Source organism: Nicotiana tabacum, chromosome 20, assembly GCF_000715075.1.
Source record: "Nicotiana tabacum cultivar K326 chromosome 20, ASM71507v2, whole genome shotgun sequence".
Taxonomy (NCBI): domain Eukaryota; kingdom Viridiplantae; phylum Streptophyta; class Magnoliopsida; order Solanales; family Solanaceae; genus Nicotiana; species Nicotiana tabacum.
This window is the reverse complement of record NC_134099.1, coordinates 44,884,209-44,904,607: the sequence shown is the minus strand read 5'-3', so window position 1 is coordinate 44,904,607 and position 20,399 is coordinate 44,884,209. Positions and strand designations below refer to the sequence as shown.

The 20,399-nt window shown below is 37.1% G+C and overlaps 2 protein-coding genes across 2 annotated transcripts; both read left to right on the top strand.

The window, feature by feature from the left end:
- Positions 1-238: 238 nt before the first annotated feature.
- LOC107787167 (ADP-ribosylation factor 2) lies at positions 239-4,319 on the top strand. Its single transcript, XM_016608697.2, has 7 exons — positions 239-371; positions 1,177-1,342; positions 2,081-2,151; positions 2,373-2,492; positions 3,661-3,779; positions 3,845-3,926; positions 4,041-4,319. Exons 2-7 carry the CDS (start codon positions 1,195-1,197, stop codon positions 4,044-4,046), a joined length of 546 nt encoding a protein of 181 aa, XP_016464183.1. The 5' UTR covers positions 239-371; positions 1,177-1,194; the 3' UTR covers positions 4,047-4,319.
- Positions 4,320-9,272: 4,953 nt separating this feature from the next.
- LOC107787164 (uncharacterized) lies at positions 9,273-9,743 on the top strand. The gene has a single exon (XM_016608694.1). It carries the CDS (start codon positions 9,273-9,275, stop codon positions 9,741-9,743), a length of 471 nt encoding a protein of 156 aa, XP_016464180.1.
- The last annotated feature ends 10,656 nt before the right edge of the window (positions 9,744-20,399 follow it).

Genomic DNA, 20,399 nt, shown 5'->3' with positions numbered 1-20,399 from the left:
AAAGGGACTAAACTATTTCTCATGTAAAAATTGTTACACTGTAACAAACCAAAATCAAACCTAAACCTAATAACTAATTAAATTAACAATCCCTTTCGTTAACCAGAAATTGAAGCATTAACACGCGTCAGTATCTGATTGCACTTGCCAACGTACATGAAACAGACCGACGGTGCAAAACGCACCTACCATTAGAATAGAGTGGCATTCTCGTCATTTCATTAAATCTGAAATGCCATTTTGGTAACATAAAAAAGATCTCCTTTCCTTTATTTATTGCAATCAAATTCCTTTCCGCTTTCTACATATTTTCCAGCGTTAATCTCAGGTTTCTCCTCTCATTAGATCCCTCCTCCAAAAGTTCTTTTCAGGTAGATCTTCGTATTTTATCAACCTTAGGTTAATTTTTCGGTTCAGTTTCATGCTTTTATAGTTACAATTTTTTGTTTATTTTTAATTTTTTCGATAAATTCGCTGTTAAAATCGTGTTTTGGATTTGACACTGTTCGCAGTTGATTTTAGGCTCTAATGTATTCAATCTGATGATAGAAAATTTAAATATTTCAAGAATTTGGGGACATATTTGTTATTTGTTGTAGGCGGCTGATATTTGTGTGATTTGACGTTATTGATCTCAGATTTAGCGGTTCGTAGCTGTTGATTCGTTTTCTTCCTTCATTTTCTGTGTGAATTTGTATTTTTTATGATCTGAATATTGAGTCATTGTTTTGATTTGGCCTATAGGAAAAATCGTTTTGTATGGATTTGAGAAAGTTCTGATTGATTTTACGCTATAATCTACTCAATTTAATGTTAAGATTCAATTTTGTTAGAGAATTTTTGGCTACATTTTTTGTACGCGATTGGTGCTTCTGTGATATGAGGTTACCTATCTCAGATTTAGAGGTTCACAGCCACTGATGCATTTTCTTGTGTGTTTCTGTGCTTGATCTGAAAATTGAGTCACTGCAGCTTGAAAATTATAATGTATAGGGTTTGAATCGTGAAAACTTAAGTTTGAGCTTTTAAAAAGTTTACTTTGGCCATGTCAATGTGATCATTTTTCCTTGTCATTCAGATCCGTATATAGAATAGCTCTAACTTGGTATGAATCAGCATATGCATCTGAATTTTGAAGGCAACCATGATTTGATTGTGTAATATTTTGGTGTGTAGGGATCATCAACAAGTGAAATGGGGCTGACATTCACCAAGCTCTTCAGTCGGCTTTTTGCCAAGAAGGAAATGCGCATTCTAATGGTTGGTCTTGATGCAGCTGGTAAGACTACCATATTGTACAAGTTGAAGCTGGGAGAGATCGTCACTACCATTCCCACCATTGGTATGTAGATCACTGCATACAGCAAAGTTCTTAGGCATAATATTTACTTTTTTACTTTTGAGTTGGTCTCTGGTCGAGGATGTTATTGGGTATGTTGCATGATTTGTATCGATTAGTGCTAGATCTTATTGTTAGGGGTCCACTTATGTTGTGCAACCTTTTTTTATTGGTAAACCACATCTTCCCACCCCAACCCCTCTCCCTAGGAGTCAATAGTGTCGTGTTCCCACTTTGTTTGTGGTGGCTCGAACCCCCAATCTCAAGGTTGGGGGTGGAGGGAGATTTCCACTTGAACTGCCCTCTCTTATATCACTTATGCGACTCTTGAAAGATTAACCAACTTATTATTTTGATTAAGTAAATAAATAACATGAATGAATGTAGGCAGTAGTACAAATCCTTCTTCCTGCTGTTTGCTGCAAATGTTTAGTTTGTAATAACCTATCCTTCCTATCGTCTGCTTCTCTCTGCTTTGGTTGTTCCGTAGTCTTAGCAACTAACTGGTGCTGTAGAACATCTGAAAGTTTATCAGTGACAGTTTGTCATGCAGACTCATAATGATTGTTTTTACTCTGTATGATAATTTTTACGATGCTTACATTTAGATAATAGTCTGTTTTTCTATTGAAAACATAATTTGTACCGAGAGATACTTGTCATCTTATAGAAAGTGTACGCTGATATGCAAATAATACTTTACTGCTTGTATGAGCTATCAGTAATAATTGGCAATTTCAGGTTTCAATGTGGAGACTGTTGAGTACAAGAACATCAGCTTCACTGTTTGGGATGTCGGGGGTCAGGACAAGGTATAATCTCTTCTTCTTTCCCCAAAGGCAGTAAGTTCTGCATTGATTTGGCCTTTGTTTATACTATAAGCAAAAAATAAGCCTTGCCTCTTCTTCTGTCTGATACATCCTTTTTTTTTTTCCTTTTTTGTATTTGCTGGTAGCGTTATTCTTTCACATGGACTGAAGATTTTGGTCAATTATCTAGTAGTTCTAATTTCTTTTGTGTTTCATTTTTGCAGATCCGTCCATTGTGGAGGCACTACTTCCAGAACACTCAGGGTCTCATCTTTGTGGTTGATAGTAATGATAGAGACCGTGTCGTAGAAGCAAGAGATGAATTGCATAGGATGTTGAATGAGGTAATGATCCTTGCCCACACTGTGTTCATGGTTATTATTGTTTCCAGAAAGTAAACATCTGGCATCTAAAAGGTTCTTTTGCTGTAGAGCTTGAATTTATGTGCTTGTTTCGAGTTTAAATATGATTGATTGTAAATGTACTTGGATCCTCTTTGACAGAATTCTCTGTGAATATCATTTTTTCATTATAATCAAGTACCCATATCCTTATCAAGAAAGTAGAGTACCAATACAAGTAAATTCCAATATTAGCAGAGAAAAGGTAATGACTTTGATCCAAATTTAAAGAAGGATTAAAGCCGATGTAGGCTTGCTCTAGTAATAGATCCCTTGACTCCAACCATAAGGTTGGGGTTCGAGTAACCAAGGTGAGAAAGTCGGAAACCACTATTGATCCCCCCAGGAGGGGGGATGCTAAATAGTTTTTACAATATTAGATTGCGCCTAATCAAATTCAATTCTCTTAAGTTCAAATGAACCAAAGGTGCTGTTTCAGTGATTTGGCATTGTTAATGTTTGAATGATTCACTACCCAATATTCCCCAGGCTGTTTGCCTTTTCTTTGATTCATTACTTTTTAGGATGTCATTGTTGGTGAAAGTAATGATAATTGAACTAAAAGTTCATCGACCTTGTTTCTTACTTTTTAAGATGTGTTTGTTGGTGAAATGAAATAGTAATTGAAGTGGTTCATCAAGTTTTTTCTTTCTCGTATTTCACATTTCAGATTCACCGCTAATAAGTTGGTAATGATTCTATAAGATATATCCGGAATTGGAAGAATGGGTTTGGGAAGAGAGAAATTTTCCTTCAACTTGCCATTTAAGCAAATATCAAAATAGTTGAAGTTTGTCTCACGGTGCTTTGCATCACCCAATGTGTGCATGTTACATTCCTTTTTATTTTTGTTCTTTTCAAGAACACAGACAAAATAGGCAAGGGGCAGTACGGGAGGTAGCAATCTATGAGAAAACCACCTACTTTGAAATTTTCTTGCTGCTTACAGCTCATAGTTGCCATTGTTATCTGTCTTCTGGTTTTGCAGTCATTGCTACTTCTCATTATTTATTAGATAACAAGAGCAAGATGAACTTGGAGATCTCATAATTTGAGTTAAACTTTCTTGAGTGACCTGTGGTTTACATTTTGTCTTTACTTTTTGTCCCAGGATGAACTTCGGGATGCTGTGCTGCTAGTTTTTGCTAACAAACAAGATCTTCCTAATGCAATGAATGCTGCTGAAATAACTGATAAGCTTGGACTGCACTCCCTCAGGCAGCGTCACTGGTAAGTGCTTGTAACTCCTTTGCATACTTTTGAAGACTTCCTAAATTGGTTCTTTGCTGTGTCAGGTACATCCAGAGCACTTGTGCAACATCTGGAGAGGGGCTTTATGAGGGACTTGATTGGCTTTCTAACAACATCGCTAACAAGGTAGTTATATCATATTTATAAAGCTGTTGGAATATATGCTGCTTTATTTTTTTGGGTGGGGTAAGGGGAATCATAGGTTGCCTCTGATTATTTTCTCGCCACCTCTTTTTACAGGCCTAAAGTGATGCAGATTTGTTATTGCGGGTTGATCCTGGATGCAGGCGGGTTTTTATCTAGTTATTTTTTTCTTCTCAAGTCAGTGTGGTTATGAACATCTCCTTAAAAGCATTTTGCAACTTCATAGGACTTTTTGTAATGGCTGTGTAAGACGATGGTCGAATATATGTTTTAGTGCTGTCTGTTTTAGGTATATTTTCATAAATTTGTATAACAAAGACTAGCTTTCATATGACATAGCATTTGTTAATGATTAAAGCCTTGTGGTTCCCTTTCTTTTCTCTTTTCTTTTTTTTGGTGAGTTCCTGTTTGCATTTCTCTCTGTTGGGCGGAGTTTATGTGAGATCCTGATAGAGGATGGTGATTTGAGCTGCAATGAAAATCGAGAATTAGGAGAAAAGGTACTATAAATCTACGAACAGTGATATGTACGTGAAGAAGAAGGCATATTAGGGAAGATACGAAGTTGAGGGGCTTACCTCTTCTTTGTAGCACCTAATTTAAATTAGTTTCTTCTAGTAGGAATCAAATTTATAGTTTTGTCAAACCATCTAATCCTAGAATAGATATGAAGGTGTTTCTTGGTAAGTTTGGTTGTGTCAAGAATGCTTTCTAGGGGGTTCCTTTCCGGTGTAACCCATGTGCATCTTCTTGTGTGATACTCTCAATAGCATATCAATTCGCAATGATCAGACACCTCCCCCTAATTGCTGCCTTCAGCAGGCCCCTTCTTCCATGCACCATCTACTCCCTTCTTTTTCTTGTGTTAGTTAAATGATCACAGTAACTGTTAAGGAGTGCGGGGCGTCTGTTTTGCACTTAGCCAAGAGTACTATACCTTAGGACTTGTGGTTTTGAACTTTGCACTTACCATAAGAGAACTTCCCGTTGAGCTACTGTCATCGGAGGTGAAGAAAAGGGTATTGTGGTGGGCGGCATGTGGTTGATCTTTCGTTTCCAAAATAACATGTACCAAAAAGTCATTGATATTCTTGGACGCGAAAGTTTAAGTTCTTTCACCATAACACACTCAGAGAAAACTTTTCTGGACTTTGGGCAATATTCTGTTACCAGCTGTGGCATTGGGAATCAAGAGTTCTTTTATGGCATGGATTCAGTATGCATTGGGAAGAATACGTTTATGGAGCATTCTTAACTTCTCCATATACAAGAGTACAAGTTAGGCTTCTACATAAGTGTGTTAAGTACCAATGAGGCTAAGGATTGTCACGTACTTTCTAGGGGTTGTTTGTTTTAAAGACAAGTTATGTAGAGGTTATAATGCAGGGATTAGTAATATGTATTATAGTGTACGGATGATCTCCTATTCAATATTTAATTTGATATAATACATATTAGTATACATTGCATATTATCTTTACTTTTTAAGCAAAATAAAATTTCCTTTACAATTTTGTGGGTCAGTTTTGTCATTTTAGTTTTTTTAATCCATGTATTGCTCTTCGTTCTTATTTTATATTGTACCCCTATAAAATAGTAGATAGATTTACTCATAACTTATTTAAGTACTCATCATTTATCATTTATGAGGAATAGGAAAATAGTATAAATTAGTGATAAATTTTGTACAGAAACAAATCTAAACCCCAACCAAAATCCTCTTAAAGTATGGAAAAGAGCAAAAATGTCCCTAACGTATGAAAAATAGCTTTAAAATACCTTCCGTTAAACTTTTGGGGTTATAAATGCCCCTAGCCATTTTTGTGCTCAAATTTACTCCTATATCTAACAGACCTAACTTGGTCAATTTTCTTTAACTTCGCCATGTGGCAATTTCTTAGTCTGCCATGTGTATTATTTGTATTACATAAAAACCCACCTCTCCTATAAACAAAAATATCTGATGGGCTGTCTCTGTAAACCATATACAATTGGACCAGCTACATGAAAATAGTGTTTTAATGTTTCCTTTTTCACTGCTCTATTTCCACGGGCAGTACGAAAGAAGAAAGGGGTCAGCTGATTTAATTTACCTGGGTAATGGGTCAGGCGAAGGTTAAGTGGTGGGTTATAGGATTGATGAGGATAAATAATGTTTTACCTAGGGATATTATATTAAAAACTTATTTATTACTTTTCCTTAGGTTCCTTAAAAATTATATTTGCAAATCAACCAAAACCTCTTTCTCCAGGCGATTTGGAGGCGACTAGAGAGAAACACTTCCATGGCCGCGCCGGCCACTGCCCAGCCTTCAATGGAGGTTGGGTAGTCGTCTTCTCCACCAGTTACAACCCCCCAATCTACTACAATCCCAAATCCAATCCAAAACTACGCAAATATGCTCAAACCTAGTGCATTAAATGCTCCCATGCAACCTGCGACTAACGTAGCCCTAAAACCAATTGAGTATCTTCATGGAGAACCAATTGTGAGATGGAAGAAGCAAGAAGTAAGGCAATCCATTGCACAACAAGGATTGAACTTGGAGTCTTGGGTAAGTTTTTGTATGGCAAACCTGGGATTCATGAGTTACATAAAGTTTTGCCCATACAATGTGAATTAAAAGGTCCATGTTCAGTTGGTCTTATTGAGGACAGTCATGTTTTGATCAAGCTCTCATTGATGGAAGATTATATTCATCTATTATCCAAGCCTGCGTATTATTTGAGAATTCAAAACGAGATGTGGCAGATGAGGTGCACCAAGTGGAATCCATGGTGGAAAGTTGATGAAGAAACACCTATTGCTATAGCATGGATATCTTTTCAAGACTTGCCTCCTAATTTCTTTGGAAGGGAGTTTGTATTTTCTTTAGCTAGGGCAGTAGGGAGGCCATTACATGTTGATTTGGCTACTCAAAATGGTACAAGGCCAAGTTGTACCAAGGTGAAGGTTGAGGTGACTTTGTTAGCTAATTTACCTCAAAGATCAAGATAGTCGAGGAAGAAAATGAAATTGGGCCGGAGGAGTTCAAGTGGATCAAGATTAGATATGATTATATGCCTAAGTATTGTAAAACTTGTAAAAAGCAAGGTCACAAGGAAGAAGACTGTTGGGTGATTAATCCGGCATTGAGGAAGTTTAAAGAACAAGCTAATGATGTGAAGAATGAGCAAAGTATTGTTGGTACTGCTACCAATACTACAAAGGTGTTAACGAGTGGTAAGATACTAGGAAAACCTATTACCAACCCAACTAGGCAGGAATAGATGCAAGCTAGAAAGAAAAAATATCAAAAGGACAAGAGGGGTCATATTATTGAGGAGCCAAAGGAAAAAGAAGACAACAAGGGAAAAGGAAAACTTAAGGAGGAGGCAGTGATGTCCAAGAACAAATTTGAAGCTTTAGAAGTGGAGGAAGATGCTCAACCAATTTTGACAATTACGGATGGCAATGTAGATGGTAAGGACAAGAATGAAAGGAAAGATCAAGGAGGTAAGGGAACCGGCAAGGTGCAACAACAGGAAAATAAGAAGAAAGAAAAAGATCAATCTCCTAATCCTACTCCTAATGGGACTAGGGGAGGTGACTCAAGGAAGCTGTCTGGTAAGGAAGGTGGAACTTCCACCTTAAATAAGGAAGAATTTGACGCGAGAAGAGTAAAAAAGGAAGTTGCGGAAAAGGCAAATAAGGAAGGGGAGGTAGTTCTACAAAAGGATAAGTTGAATCCTATTTTAGGAGGGGTTTAGGAGGGGTTCAATCTTCATTAATGGGAGATCTTTTATTGAATGCTCCTATTCCTATTGACTTCAGGATCGATGTTGATGCTAAAAAGGAAAATATTATTGATTGGGTGCATATGAGGTTTGGGACAAATAAGGAGGAATTAAGACAATGTAATGTAATTACTAATCAGTCATGTCAAGAAATTCCATCCCAAACGTATGATGATGCTGGGCAATTAGAGGATGGGAATGAAGTTAGTTCAAGAAATGTGTTATGGAGTGATGAGGCAGAGGTAATGGAAGCTAGAATGGGATCAAAAATCACAACTAAAGGCAAGGAAAATAGAGACAATATGCAGCTACAAAAAACTATCAAATTAGATGATGCTACAGTAAATCCTATCAGTTCCACAACTAGGGTTGATGATAGAGGGACATCAATGGAGGATCAGGTCAATGCCTCAGCTGGAGGGGATCATGGTAAATATATAGATGCAGGAAAACAAAGGTCTTCTCACACTGCACCATTAGCCAAAGATCAGGTCAATGGAACAATACAATTTGGTTTTCCTGGGGAGATTTTGGCCTATGTAGATGGGGTTCCAGTTTATGCATTGATGAAGGAACAAGTTGGGAATGTTCCTAAGGATGTTGTAAAGGATACAGTGTGCCAAAATCAACAAACAGACAATGGGAAAGGGTCTGATCTCAATGGAACAGTAGCTACAGTAAATCCTAATATGAGTTCTGTGTATGAGCTTCAATTTAAAATGATGCAGGAGAAGCTAGGAGATATGGTTAGAAATTCTTACCATTATGAAGCAGCATTTACACCCTATGAACTAGGTGAACAAGCCATAGCTTCGGGAGAAAGTGAAGCATTACCAATGACATGTTCATCTGGAACTGGATCCCCCTTACAGATCAAAGTTAATATGCCATTGAAATCACCTAATCAGATACTACATGACCTTATTACATATTAGGGGTTGCCCTTAGACATTCAGAATTCTTTGGTGGAGCAGCAACAACAATTTGAAGAGGAAGAAGATGATGAGTCTACAGTAGAGAATTTTAAAGGCGTGATGAGAGAAGGGGATGTATCTCCTACAACAGCTAATAGAAGTGGAAAGAAAGGAAAGAAAAATCATCCTAAAGAGCCATTACAACCTACAAGAATTTTGCCTAGAAGGGCGGCCTCTGGAGCTTCATGATGATGATTAAAACACTCATATGGAATATAAGGTCTGTTAAAACTCAATAGGCCTTTCAGAGAGTGATCAATATGCAAAAGGAACATGGTTTTTTCATTGTAGCACCCATGGGGCCTTTACAGAAGAAGAAATTTCTTGACAAATATAGAAGAAGATTAGGTATGGAAGCTGCAATCTCTAATGTAAATAGCAAAATTTGGTTATTTTTTGATTCTATTGTGGAATGGGATCTCTTGATTGACACTGAGCAACAAATGACCATCAGAGTGTATCATCAGGGTCTTGGTAAATATATTATGATAGCATTTGTATATGCTAAGTGCGGTGCATTAGAGAGGCTGGAATTATGGGACAATCTATACTATTTGGCTACTGATATGGAGCTGCCATGACTAGTAGGGGTGATTTCAATGTAGTGTTGGGAGAGGAAGAGAAGATAGGTGGCCTACCAGTGTATCCTCTAGAGTATGAAGATTTTGCATTCTGTGTCAACTCTTGTGGATTGTTTGATCTTGGATACAAGGGTAGCCCTTTCACATGGTGGAATGGGAGGTCAAATGAAGAGTGTATCTTTAAAAGACTTGACAGAATCCTTGTGAACATGACCTTTCAATCCTTGTTTCCTACAATAGAGGTTGAGCACCTCATTAGAACAGGATCTGATCATGCACCACTTTTGATGAGCTGTGGAGAGGAAGCTATGAAAGTTGTTAAACCATTCAAGTTCTTAAACTTCTGGGCAAAACATGAAACTTTCTTATATGTGTTGAAGCATAATTGGATGACTGACTTTATAGGGGACCCTTTCTTGATGTTCAAGCAAAAATTGAAGAGGGTTAAGATTGCTCTTTCAAAATGAGTAAATTAACCTATGGGGATATCTTCAAGCAGCTGGCTATTAGGGAGGATGTGGTAAGGATTAAGGAGATGCTTTTTGAAGACGATCCTTCATTAGAGAATAGAATAGTACTTCAACAAGCTCAAGCTAAGTTGAAGAAGTACTTGAGCATTGAGGAGCAATATTGGAAACAAAAGGCATGTATGACTTGGTTTGAAGAAGGAGATAGAAATACAAGGTTCTTCCATAATTGTGTCAATGGGAAGAGGCAAAAGTTATAATTAAAAAGGATCCAGAATAGTGATGGTTCATGGATTGAAGACCAAGACAAGTTATCTGAAACTGCAGTGGATTTTTTCCAGAAGCAATTCACTAAGGAGGGGGATCCTACAAGCTTTGATTTGTTAAACAATGTACCTACAATGGACAAGGGAGCAAAACTTGGAACTATGTAGATTTCCTACTATGGAGGAGGTAAAGGCTGCTGTCTTTGCACTGAGGGGTGAAAGTGCAAGTGGTCCAGATGGTTACTCAGGTTTGTTCTTTCAAGCATGATGAGATATTGTGGGGAAAGATATTCACACATTGTTAATTGTGTTTTTTGAGGGCAGTCCATTGCCTAAATCAATAACACATACTAACCTTGTTTTATTGCCTAAAAAGCCTCAAATTCAAACATTCTCTGACCTTAGACCTATCAGCTTGAGTAATTTTATTAACAAGGTATTCTCAAGGGTGGTGCATGATAGACTAGAAAAGATACTGCCTTCTTTGATTTCAAAAAATCAATCTGGTTTTGTCAAGGGAAGGAGTATCTTTGAGAATATTTTATTGACTCAAGAGATTGTTACTGATATAAGATTGAGAGGTAAGCCAACCAATGTGGTGATCAAATTAGATATGGCTAAGACATATGATTGGAAATATTTGATGCATGCATTGAGGAGAATGGGGTTTGCAGAATGCTTTATAAACATGGTTTGGAATCTCATTGCTAACAATTGGTCTTCTGTTATGGTTAATGGACAAGCTTCTGGATTTTTTCACTCAACAAGGGGTGTGAAGCAAGGTAACCCTCTATCACCAGCTTTGTTTATTCTCTCAGCAGAGGTTTTATCAAGGTCATTGAATAATTTGTTTGAAGATAGGCAGTTTAGAGGTTTTGGTATGCCAAAATGGTCTGATCCATTGAATCATCTAGCTTATGAAGATGATACTATTATCTTTGCATCTGCTGATCCTTACTCCCTTCAGAAGATAGTAGATGTTTTGGCTTTGTATGAGACAACTTCTGGGCAGATGATCAATAAGGCAAAGATTTCGTATTATATGCACTCAAAGGTTGCTGGAAATTTGGTCAATGCAGTAACTAATATCACTGGTTTCTCTAAAGGCAGCTTCCCATTTACTTACCTTGGATGTCCAATTTTCTATACAAGAAGAAGGAAGGACTACTATAATGACCTGATCTAGAAGGTAAAGGTAAAGCTACACTCATGAAAAGGGAAATTACTATCTTATGGAGGTAAGGCCACATTGATCTCAAGTGTGCTTCAAAGTATACCTACACACATACTGTCAGTCCTTGATCCACCCGACAATGTCATAGTACATCTCCATAAAACTTTTGCGAGATTTTTCTGGAGCAATAAGGAAGAAGGGAGAAGTAGACATTGGACAAAGTGGAAAAATTTATGTCTTCCCAAGGAGGAGGGGGGATAGGTTTTAGATTATTGTTTGATGTCTCAAAAGCACTATTTGCAAAGCTTTGGTGGAGATTTAGAACTTCTAAATCCTTATGGTCAAACTTCATGTGGAATAAGTATTGCAAGAAAGAATTACCTACTGTGGTTCAGTTTAGGAGAGGCTCACATGTTTGGAGGAAAATGTTAGAGGCAAGAGATGAGGTGGAGCATGCAATCTTATGGGAAATGAATAGGGGATCTACTAATGTATGGCATGAGAATTGGACTGGCTTGGGAGCTTTATATCATGTATTGCCTCCAGACTTCCCTATAAATGAAGACTTGCAAGAGGTTGCTGAGCTGCGAGATGAAGATCAATAGAATGATGTACTCCTAGATCAAACATTCCCACAGGAGATTGTTGATCATATTAGACAAGAAGTTCATTTTGCTAATGATGATGAATACTGGGACACTCTAAGGTGGATGCCTACACCTTCAGGTAAGTTTACTATGAGTAGTGCATGGAGGATTTTGAGACATAGAGAACCGAGTAATCCTGAATTTGCAAAGTTGTGGACCAAAGGATTACCTTTCAAAACCTCCTTCTTCTTATGGAGAGTTTGGAAAGGGAAGGTACCTACTGGTGATTTATGGAGGAGAGGGGGTTACATGGTGGTTTCTAAGTGCTGGTTTTTCTTGCCACCACAAGAAGACTCCTTCCAACATTTGTTCTTAACAAGTAATACTGCAAATAAGGTGTGGAAGACCTTCACTCAGGCTGCAGGATTGGTGATTAACATGGTATAGGTACATCAGGTTATAAGGGAATGGTGGAATGCAAAGTGTTGTCCAAAGCTTAGACCATTATTAAGGGTCATTCATGAAGTAAGCAAGACTTTGTACTATTTGGCAAATGTGAGGTATCCTTGGCTTCCTAGGATTCCACTTTTATGGCCAGAGATGATTAAGTTCTTTGAACACTACAAACCAGTTGTAGTCACTAAGAGAGTCACATGGCAATGTCCATATGAGGGACGGTTCAAATGTAATACTGATAGAGAATCAAGGGGGAATCCGGGTCCTAGTTCTTATGGCTTATATGTTAGAGATCATAGTGGCAACTTGGTATTTGCAAAGGCAAGGGAGATAGGGGAGGCAACTAATATTGTGGCAGAGGTAAAGGGAATTGTTGCATATTTGGTTTACTGTGTAGAGAGACAGTTTCACCCTTTGATCATGGAGACTGACTCTTTAGTGATGAGGAAGATCATTGACAATGAATGGGAGACACCATGATGTATAAGGGCAGAAGTGAGAAGGATCAAGGAGATAAAGAACACATATAATGTGTTGTTTCAACATGTGCTAAGGGAGGGCAACAAAGTGGTAGATTTTTTAGCTAACCTTATTTTCTCTTTTGCAGGTACAATCACATTTCACTCATTTCAGGAGTTGCCATCTGAAGGAAAAGTATTAATCAATATGGACAAAACTCAGATTCCTAACTTAGAGTTTGGATTGCCAAGAGGAAAGCACCAGACTGATGAACACAATATCCTTAGAACTACCTGAACCTCATACTAAGTGTGTCTGGACATTGTTGAATAACTTCTCAGTGATATTAGCATGGCATCATGCTCAATCTGGGGGTTATTTAGTTGTGTTCAAATTGTTCTATTTACAGTTTATGGTAGTTAATTCTCTAAGTTCACATGTTAGTCCTCTACACTGTATAAATCTAAAAGGAAGACAAGGTTTGCGTACAAGTTTGAATTATTTTGTTCTCTACTGTATAACTAGAGGGTGTTACTCAGTGGTATTAGTATGTTATCATACTCAATCTGAGGATACTCTATGGTTATGTGGTGGAAGTGTACAAAGGAATTGGGAATTTATTTTTACAAATAGGCACAATATGAAAAATCTGATGAACAGTAGTGTTGTGCTTTGCACAACCTTATTTTGGATCCTATTGTTCGAGGTTCTGGACATCCTAAGGACTTGGAAATTGGTATTGCAACAATCTTGGAAGTCTAGTGGAGTCACTAATGGTACATTACATATACAGGAAGTTGTCTTAATGGCTGCTACTCTGCAGAATATGCATGGCATGAATAGTAGGCCTGCACATTGCACATCCAGTTTCATGATTCTTTTGTCGTTAGTATTGTGCAGGTTTTTTGTGCTATCTATGCTAAGGAGGAAATTATGGATATTAATGGTAACAACTGGGATCATTTACACACGCATGAAGCTGCAGCTGTACCATGGAGTGCATACTCAAGTTCTTCCTACATCTGATTTGGTCTGTCATACTTAGTGTACTGTATTGTCATTGTTCAGTGGTATCAGTGTGTTCACAGACTCATTCTGGAGATGATAATGCAGTAGACAAGGTATGTTTGAGGAGAAAACAGTTGATACTCCGTGTTGATTGGAAGGAACATCATTGGATCTTTAATGAAGATTGGAAGTTTTTGCTGAGTTTAATCTGTTGGTGTATTGGTTTGGAATTCAGTTTGGTCTTTGGAATGCATACTCTGGCGCCTGGTGAGAGCTTGATAGGTGCCACTTGGTATTTGCCATTGGCAATTGGATTCACATACACTAACAGGACTATGTCAGCATTATATGATGTAACAACTAGTCCTTTAGCATTTTGTCTTTTATTAGTATTAGTAGTTGTTAGCTTCATGCAACTATTAGTCAGTTTTGGACATCTTGTATGTTTTGAACCCTCTTTGGGATTTTATTTATATATTAGCCACTAGGCAGTCTGCCTAGTGGAATATTTGCTTTAAAAAAACCTCTCTCTCTTTCATACAAATCAAGTGACTATCTCTCTAAAATTTAGCAAAATATGTTTCTTTAAATTAATTTCACCAACAACCATTAAAAGATTCAACAATTGACAATTCCATCGACATTATCTCTAAATTTGTAGCAGCAGAGGGTTCACTATTGATAACTATTAATTTTGTTTGAAGTTTTGCATTCGATATTCGGGTTTTACAAATTTAAGATTTATTTATATTGAATGTTTTTGCAAATGATTGTGAATATTCTTTGGAATATATATATCTCCATTTTGAAGGAGATTGGTTAGTTTTAGAGTTGGGTTTTAGGTGAAATTTTAGATTTAAACTCAAATACAAAGACGTTTTTGAATTGTATCACGATTGTATGATAATTGTATCAACTTTCTATATGAATTATATCTGATACATTAATATCTTTAACAACACCCGATACAATACTAATATAAGTATAATATAATATAATATAATATAATATCATAAATTAAGTTTAGAGTTGATTTTTGTCACGACCCCAAAACCACACACCAGTTGTGATGGCGCCTAACTCACTTGCTAGACAAGCCAACATAACAACAACGAAATTGAATAACAAAAATAGCAAAGGAAAAACACAAGTCTAATGCCAATAACATGAATAACTGCGTCAAAATACAATAACTCCCCAAAATTGGTAATACATTGTCATAAGCTCTAATCAAAAGTACAAGTCTAGAATATAGAATAATGATACTGTCTGAATAGAAATAGCTGTACAAAAAGGAAAAGAGAAGCTAAGACTGCGGTCGGGATGCAGCTCTACCTTATCTCTCCAAAATGCTCACATCGACACCTCACAACTAGCCGCAACTCGGTCCGACACCTAGATTTGCACAATTAAGTGAAAAGTAGTATGAGTACAACTGACTCCATGTACTCAGAAAATATCATAACTAACCTCGACAAGGTAATAGAAGCAAGAATTTCAAATGATACTCACCATTCACCTGTACAGTTTAGTAATCCAACAAGTACAAAACAATAATCATGAATAAGTCATAAATCATAGAAAGAACCATCTTGGTGCACATGATATCTTGATGTACTCTGCTCAGTCAACGGTTCAACATATAAATATGATATGCAAATAAATCAAGTAAAAAACCAAGAAAATTACAAGTAAAGATGAAATGCATAACCAAATTAAACACTAGCCAGCTTTTCTTCAGAATTTCCATAACCATACCATACCACTGATCAGTTTTCCTCAATATTCATGTACACCATCAAGAAGGAACATGAGAGGGTGACCCTAGGGGGATGGATCCATACTCACACGCTATACGAACAACTCACGTTCTGCATGGACAACTCATATGCCGATAATATCAATAGCTGAATCCGCACGGATAACTCAAGTGCTACATGGATAACTCATGCGCCAATAATATCAACCGTATGGACAACTCACGTAACAATAATCACAATTCGCATGGCGTGATCACATGCTCAATATCACAAACTGCCCAGCGCGGTCACATGCTCAACATCACAATCCGCATGGTGTGGTCACATGCTCAATATCAAACTCTACCCGGTGTGGTCAAAGGCTCAATATCACAATTTGCTCGGTGTGGTCACAGGCTACCAGTATAGATCACATCATATAGAAAGCAGGTATACGGGAATACATGTACATGATCAATGAATATCAAGTTTCATACTCTTAGACTAGGAGTGGGAAGCGGTCGGGTCGGGTCGGATATGGTTCGGGTTGAAAACGGGTAATAAAAAAACGGATCAATTATCCGACCCGATTAATATTTACTATGGATAAAAAACGGGTTAACCGACGGATAATACGGGTTACCCATATTATTCATGACTTCTTGTATATAATCACTTTTGGGAGAATTCTTAGTCTCTCTAACTTGAGGAACCCCCAATTTGAGGCTTTACAGATGTAAAAGTTAGACTCATTGGTTATCCATTGGTTACTCATTGGTTATCCATTTTCTAAATGGTTAATATGATTCTTATCCATATTTGACCCGTTTTTAAAAAGTTCATTATCCAACCCATTTTTAGTGGATAATATGGGTGGTTAACTGTTTTTTTTTGAACAATTTTGTCACCCCTATCTTGGACTGGTATAAATGACATGCTAAAGTGTATGCATGTGCAAAGTGTGCTATCATAGCTAAATCCGATAATTTCATCACGAAAGTAGCAATTATCAGGTTCAATTAGGAGAATAACCTCAACGTAACCTCAAATATAGTACATATAGATCACAAAGGGATACAAGTAGGAGGAACATCACAACATGAAGCTTACAAATTAAATTGAGGCATATCATAGCCTAAGCACTACCCCGAGCATGAATAATATCCTGACGCACGCACATAAGCTTAATCCCCACACATGTGCGCCACCCATAATACATAGCTATCATAAATAACTAAGGCAACTAGTGCCCCAACCAAGTTTAGGTAAGATACTTACCTCAAGTAACCTAAATCAATCCTCTAATAAGCCATTCCCACGCGAATCAACCTCCGAACGACTCGAATCTAGCCAATAACTTATGTCGCGACCCAAAATCCCTCCGAAGGAGTCGTGATGGCACCTAGTATCTAAACTAGGTAAGCCTAGCATTTACTGAAATAAAATTAGCATTTACTGACTTCAAATTAAATAACTCTCAATAAATCACAATTCCCCAAAATCGGTGGTACAAGTCATAATCCTTTCTAAGAGTAGTTATATAGAATAAATACAACACTATGGAACGTAAATACAAACGAAGGTGACTCCGAGGCCTGCGAACACAACAACAGGTTACCGTGAGTCTCCACCACTACCATCCGCACAACTACTATCGATCAATATCTGGATCTGTACACAAAAATGTACAGAAGTGTAGTATGAGCACACCACCACGGTGCCCAGTAATTATCAAGACAAACCTTAGTGGGGTAGTGACGAGGAATAGTCAAGACACCTACTTGTCAAATGAAATAAACAAGATATGATAGTGAAATATTGAGATAAAGATAACGAGATAATATCAACAGCAGAGAGAAATCAAAATACAAACAGTAGGAACAATAAAGGGAGAACACGGGTAGTAACGAACAATAACAAAGTAAATCAGATAACCAAGTAAATCAGATAACTAAGTAAATCAGATAACCAAGTAAGTCAGATAACCAAGTAAATCAGATAACCAAGTAAGTCAGATAACCAAGTAAATCAACACTGACATAATAGGAACAAAGACAAGTAAGAATATATTCAAATAAAGAAGACAATACCAACTCAATCAATCACATCATGTCTAATACACAGTCCCGATCATCTCAATCCTCGGTTTCTCATATCATAATTCCAACTTCCGAACCTTCAGCACACAGGGCATCTTGTGCCCCCATAATTTCCATCTCACTTTTAACAACAAAATCCACATGCTATACAATACATAATATCCGTACAAATGTACTCAAGATGTTCAAGAAGTCTCATTTACCTAATATAAGTAAATTACAATTTCTAAACTAATTAAGAAAGCCAGCGAGAAAAGATGAAATTGTTTATTTTGAAATCATTTGAGTAAAGAAGGTACCCCTTTCAATTAAAATACAACATCGAATGGATTATTACCTTTAACATGGGAGTTAATAACTTAAAGCTTAGTAGAAATTCCTTTTTTCAATAAAATACAACCTCAGACGGTTTAAAGGGATATAATTGAGAAACTAATTGAATTAAAGATGTAACAATTATTGAAGTTTGAAGTATTGGAATGTATATATATAAATACAACGAGGTATTGAAAACACTGTAGATTCCAACATAAAGGATCACAGTAATAAAGGGATTTAAACAGTTAAAGCACTTGAATTAATAATAACAAATAAACACAACAACAGAAAGTGCACGGCATCACCCTTCGTGCTTTTACTCTCGTTATCACCTTAAGAATCAATATTCACTTTTGTTCTTTCTTGTTGCGGCGTGCAACCCGATCCCAAATCATGTAATACCGTTGCGACATGCAATCCGATCCCATTTCACATAATACCGTTGCGGCGTGCAACTCGATCCCATTTCACATAATACCGTTGCGGTGTACAACCCGATCCCATTTCACATAATACCGTTGCAGCGTGCAACCCGATCCCATTTCACATAATACCGTTGCGACGTGCAACCCGATCCCATTTCACATAATACTATTGCGGTATGCAATCCGATCCCATTTCATATAATACCGTTGGGGCGTGCAACCTGATCCCCAAATACAATTCAACATCAAACATAAAAGAATCCCGGCAAGGGAACAAGAGTATAACAACAACATCCCGGCAAGGGAGACAATATAGTAAACAACAACATCCCGACAAGGGAATCAAAAAGTACATCATAAAGGTCATGGAAAAGAAACCAAGAAGCATGATAACCTCAACAAAATAACAAGACATAATAAGCTCGTGATACTACACTGGTAACCACAATAATTGGACATGTAACATATTTGCACGAAGTCATAGAAGAACTCACAATCAAGAAATATCCAAAACAATAAGGGAGGCAATCACTTTAATTAAGGCAATTAAGGGTCACTGTAACACGTAGGAATTAGAGAAAAGTTAACAACATCATATGAAGCATATAGAGGCAATTCAAGCAATTATTAAACCCAATCATAACAGGATACTTTCCGCATAATGGACATAAGGACCTAAGAACCCTAGAGACAATTTTTCCACAAATAAATCCGAGCATACACTCGTCACCTCGCGTGCACGGATTACAATTAGCATAGAAGACTCAAATCCTAAGGGGAAGTCCCACACACAAGGTTAGACAAGATACTTACCTCAATCCGGCCAATTCAATACTTAATTTAGCTTTTCCTTTACCAATTCATCAAAGCTCGGCTCAATTTAGACAAAAATGACTTGAATACATCAAATAATGCAAGAGAAAACAATTTCAATTAACAAAACTACGATTCTTATACAATTTGCAAAAAGACAACAAAAGTTAACTCCCCGGGCCCGCACCTCTGAACCCGGCAAAATTTACAAAAAATGAATACCCATTATGCTACGAGTTCAGCCATACAAAAATTATCTAATTCTGATACCATTTGGTCATTCAAATCATCATTTTACATTTTTGAAAGATTTCACAATTTTACCCAAATTTTCCTTTAGATTCTCATGAATTTGATGTTAAATCTAAGATATAATCACAAAATATAGTTAAAAATTGATTAGAGATACTTACCCAATGATTTGGAGAAGTTTGGGTATTTGAAAAATCACCCATGGAGGTTTAGGGTTTAAGAAAATTAAAAAATGGGTGAAAATCTCGTCAAAAACCTCACTTTACAGGCCTCAGATGTCACATCTGCGAACCCTTGCAAATTGCGAACAAAGCAGGGCTGGCAGAGGTCGCATTTGCGACAAAAAGTTCACATTTGCGAAATGGGCATTGCAAATGCGATGAAAAAGTTCGCATTTGCTAACACACCAGAAACCAACAATATTTCCCGACACGAAAAATGAGCATAACTTCCTCAAACGATGTCCAAATTCGATGATTCTTTTTTCTATGGCTACGTAATTTCAATACGGATCTAATGGTCAAACGAAACTGAATTTGGATCTCATTTTCTCAATGTGATATTATTTTTGCTTGAAGAAACGACAATGAAGCATCCAAAAACAAGCGCAACATAGCCTAAACCTATCTGAAACTCATCCAAGCCCTCGGGGCTCCAAACCAAACATGCACGCAAGTCTAAAAATATTATACGGACTTGCTCGTGCGATCAAATCATCAAAATAACATCTAAACTACGAATTTAACCTCAAAACTCATGATTTTCTCAAGGACACTCAAATTTATTAATTATTCAACCGGACATCCAAATCACGTCAATTCAATTCCGGTTCTCACCAAATTTTACAGATAGGACTTAAATATCATAACAAACTTGTACCGGGCTCCGAAACTAAAATACGGGCCCGATACCAACGAGTTCAAACATTAATTCATTTCTTTATTTCCTTTAAAAACCAGCGCAATAATTTTCTTCAAAAATTATTTTCTAAGGCTAGGGACCTCAGAATTCAATTCCGGGCATACGCCCAAGTCCCACATTTTAAAAACCAGTCTCGACG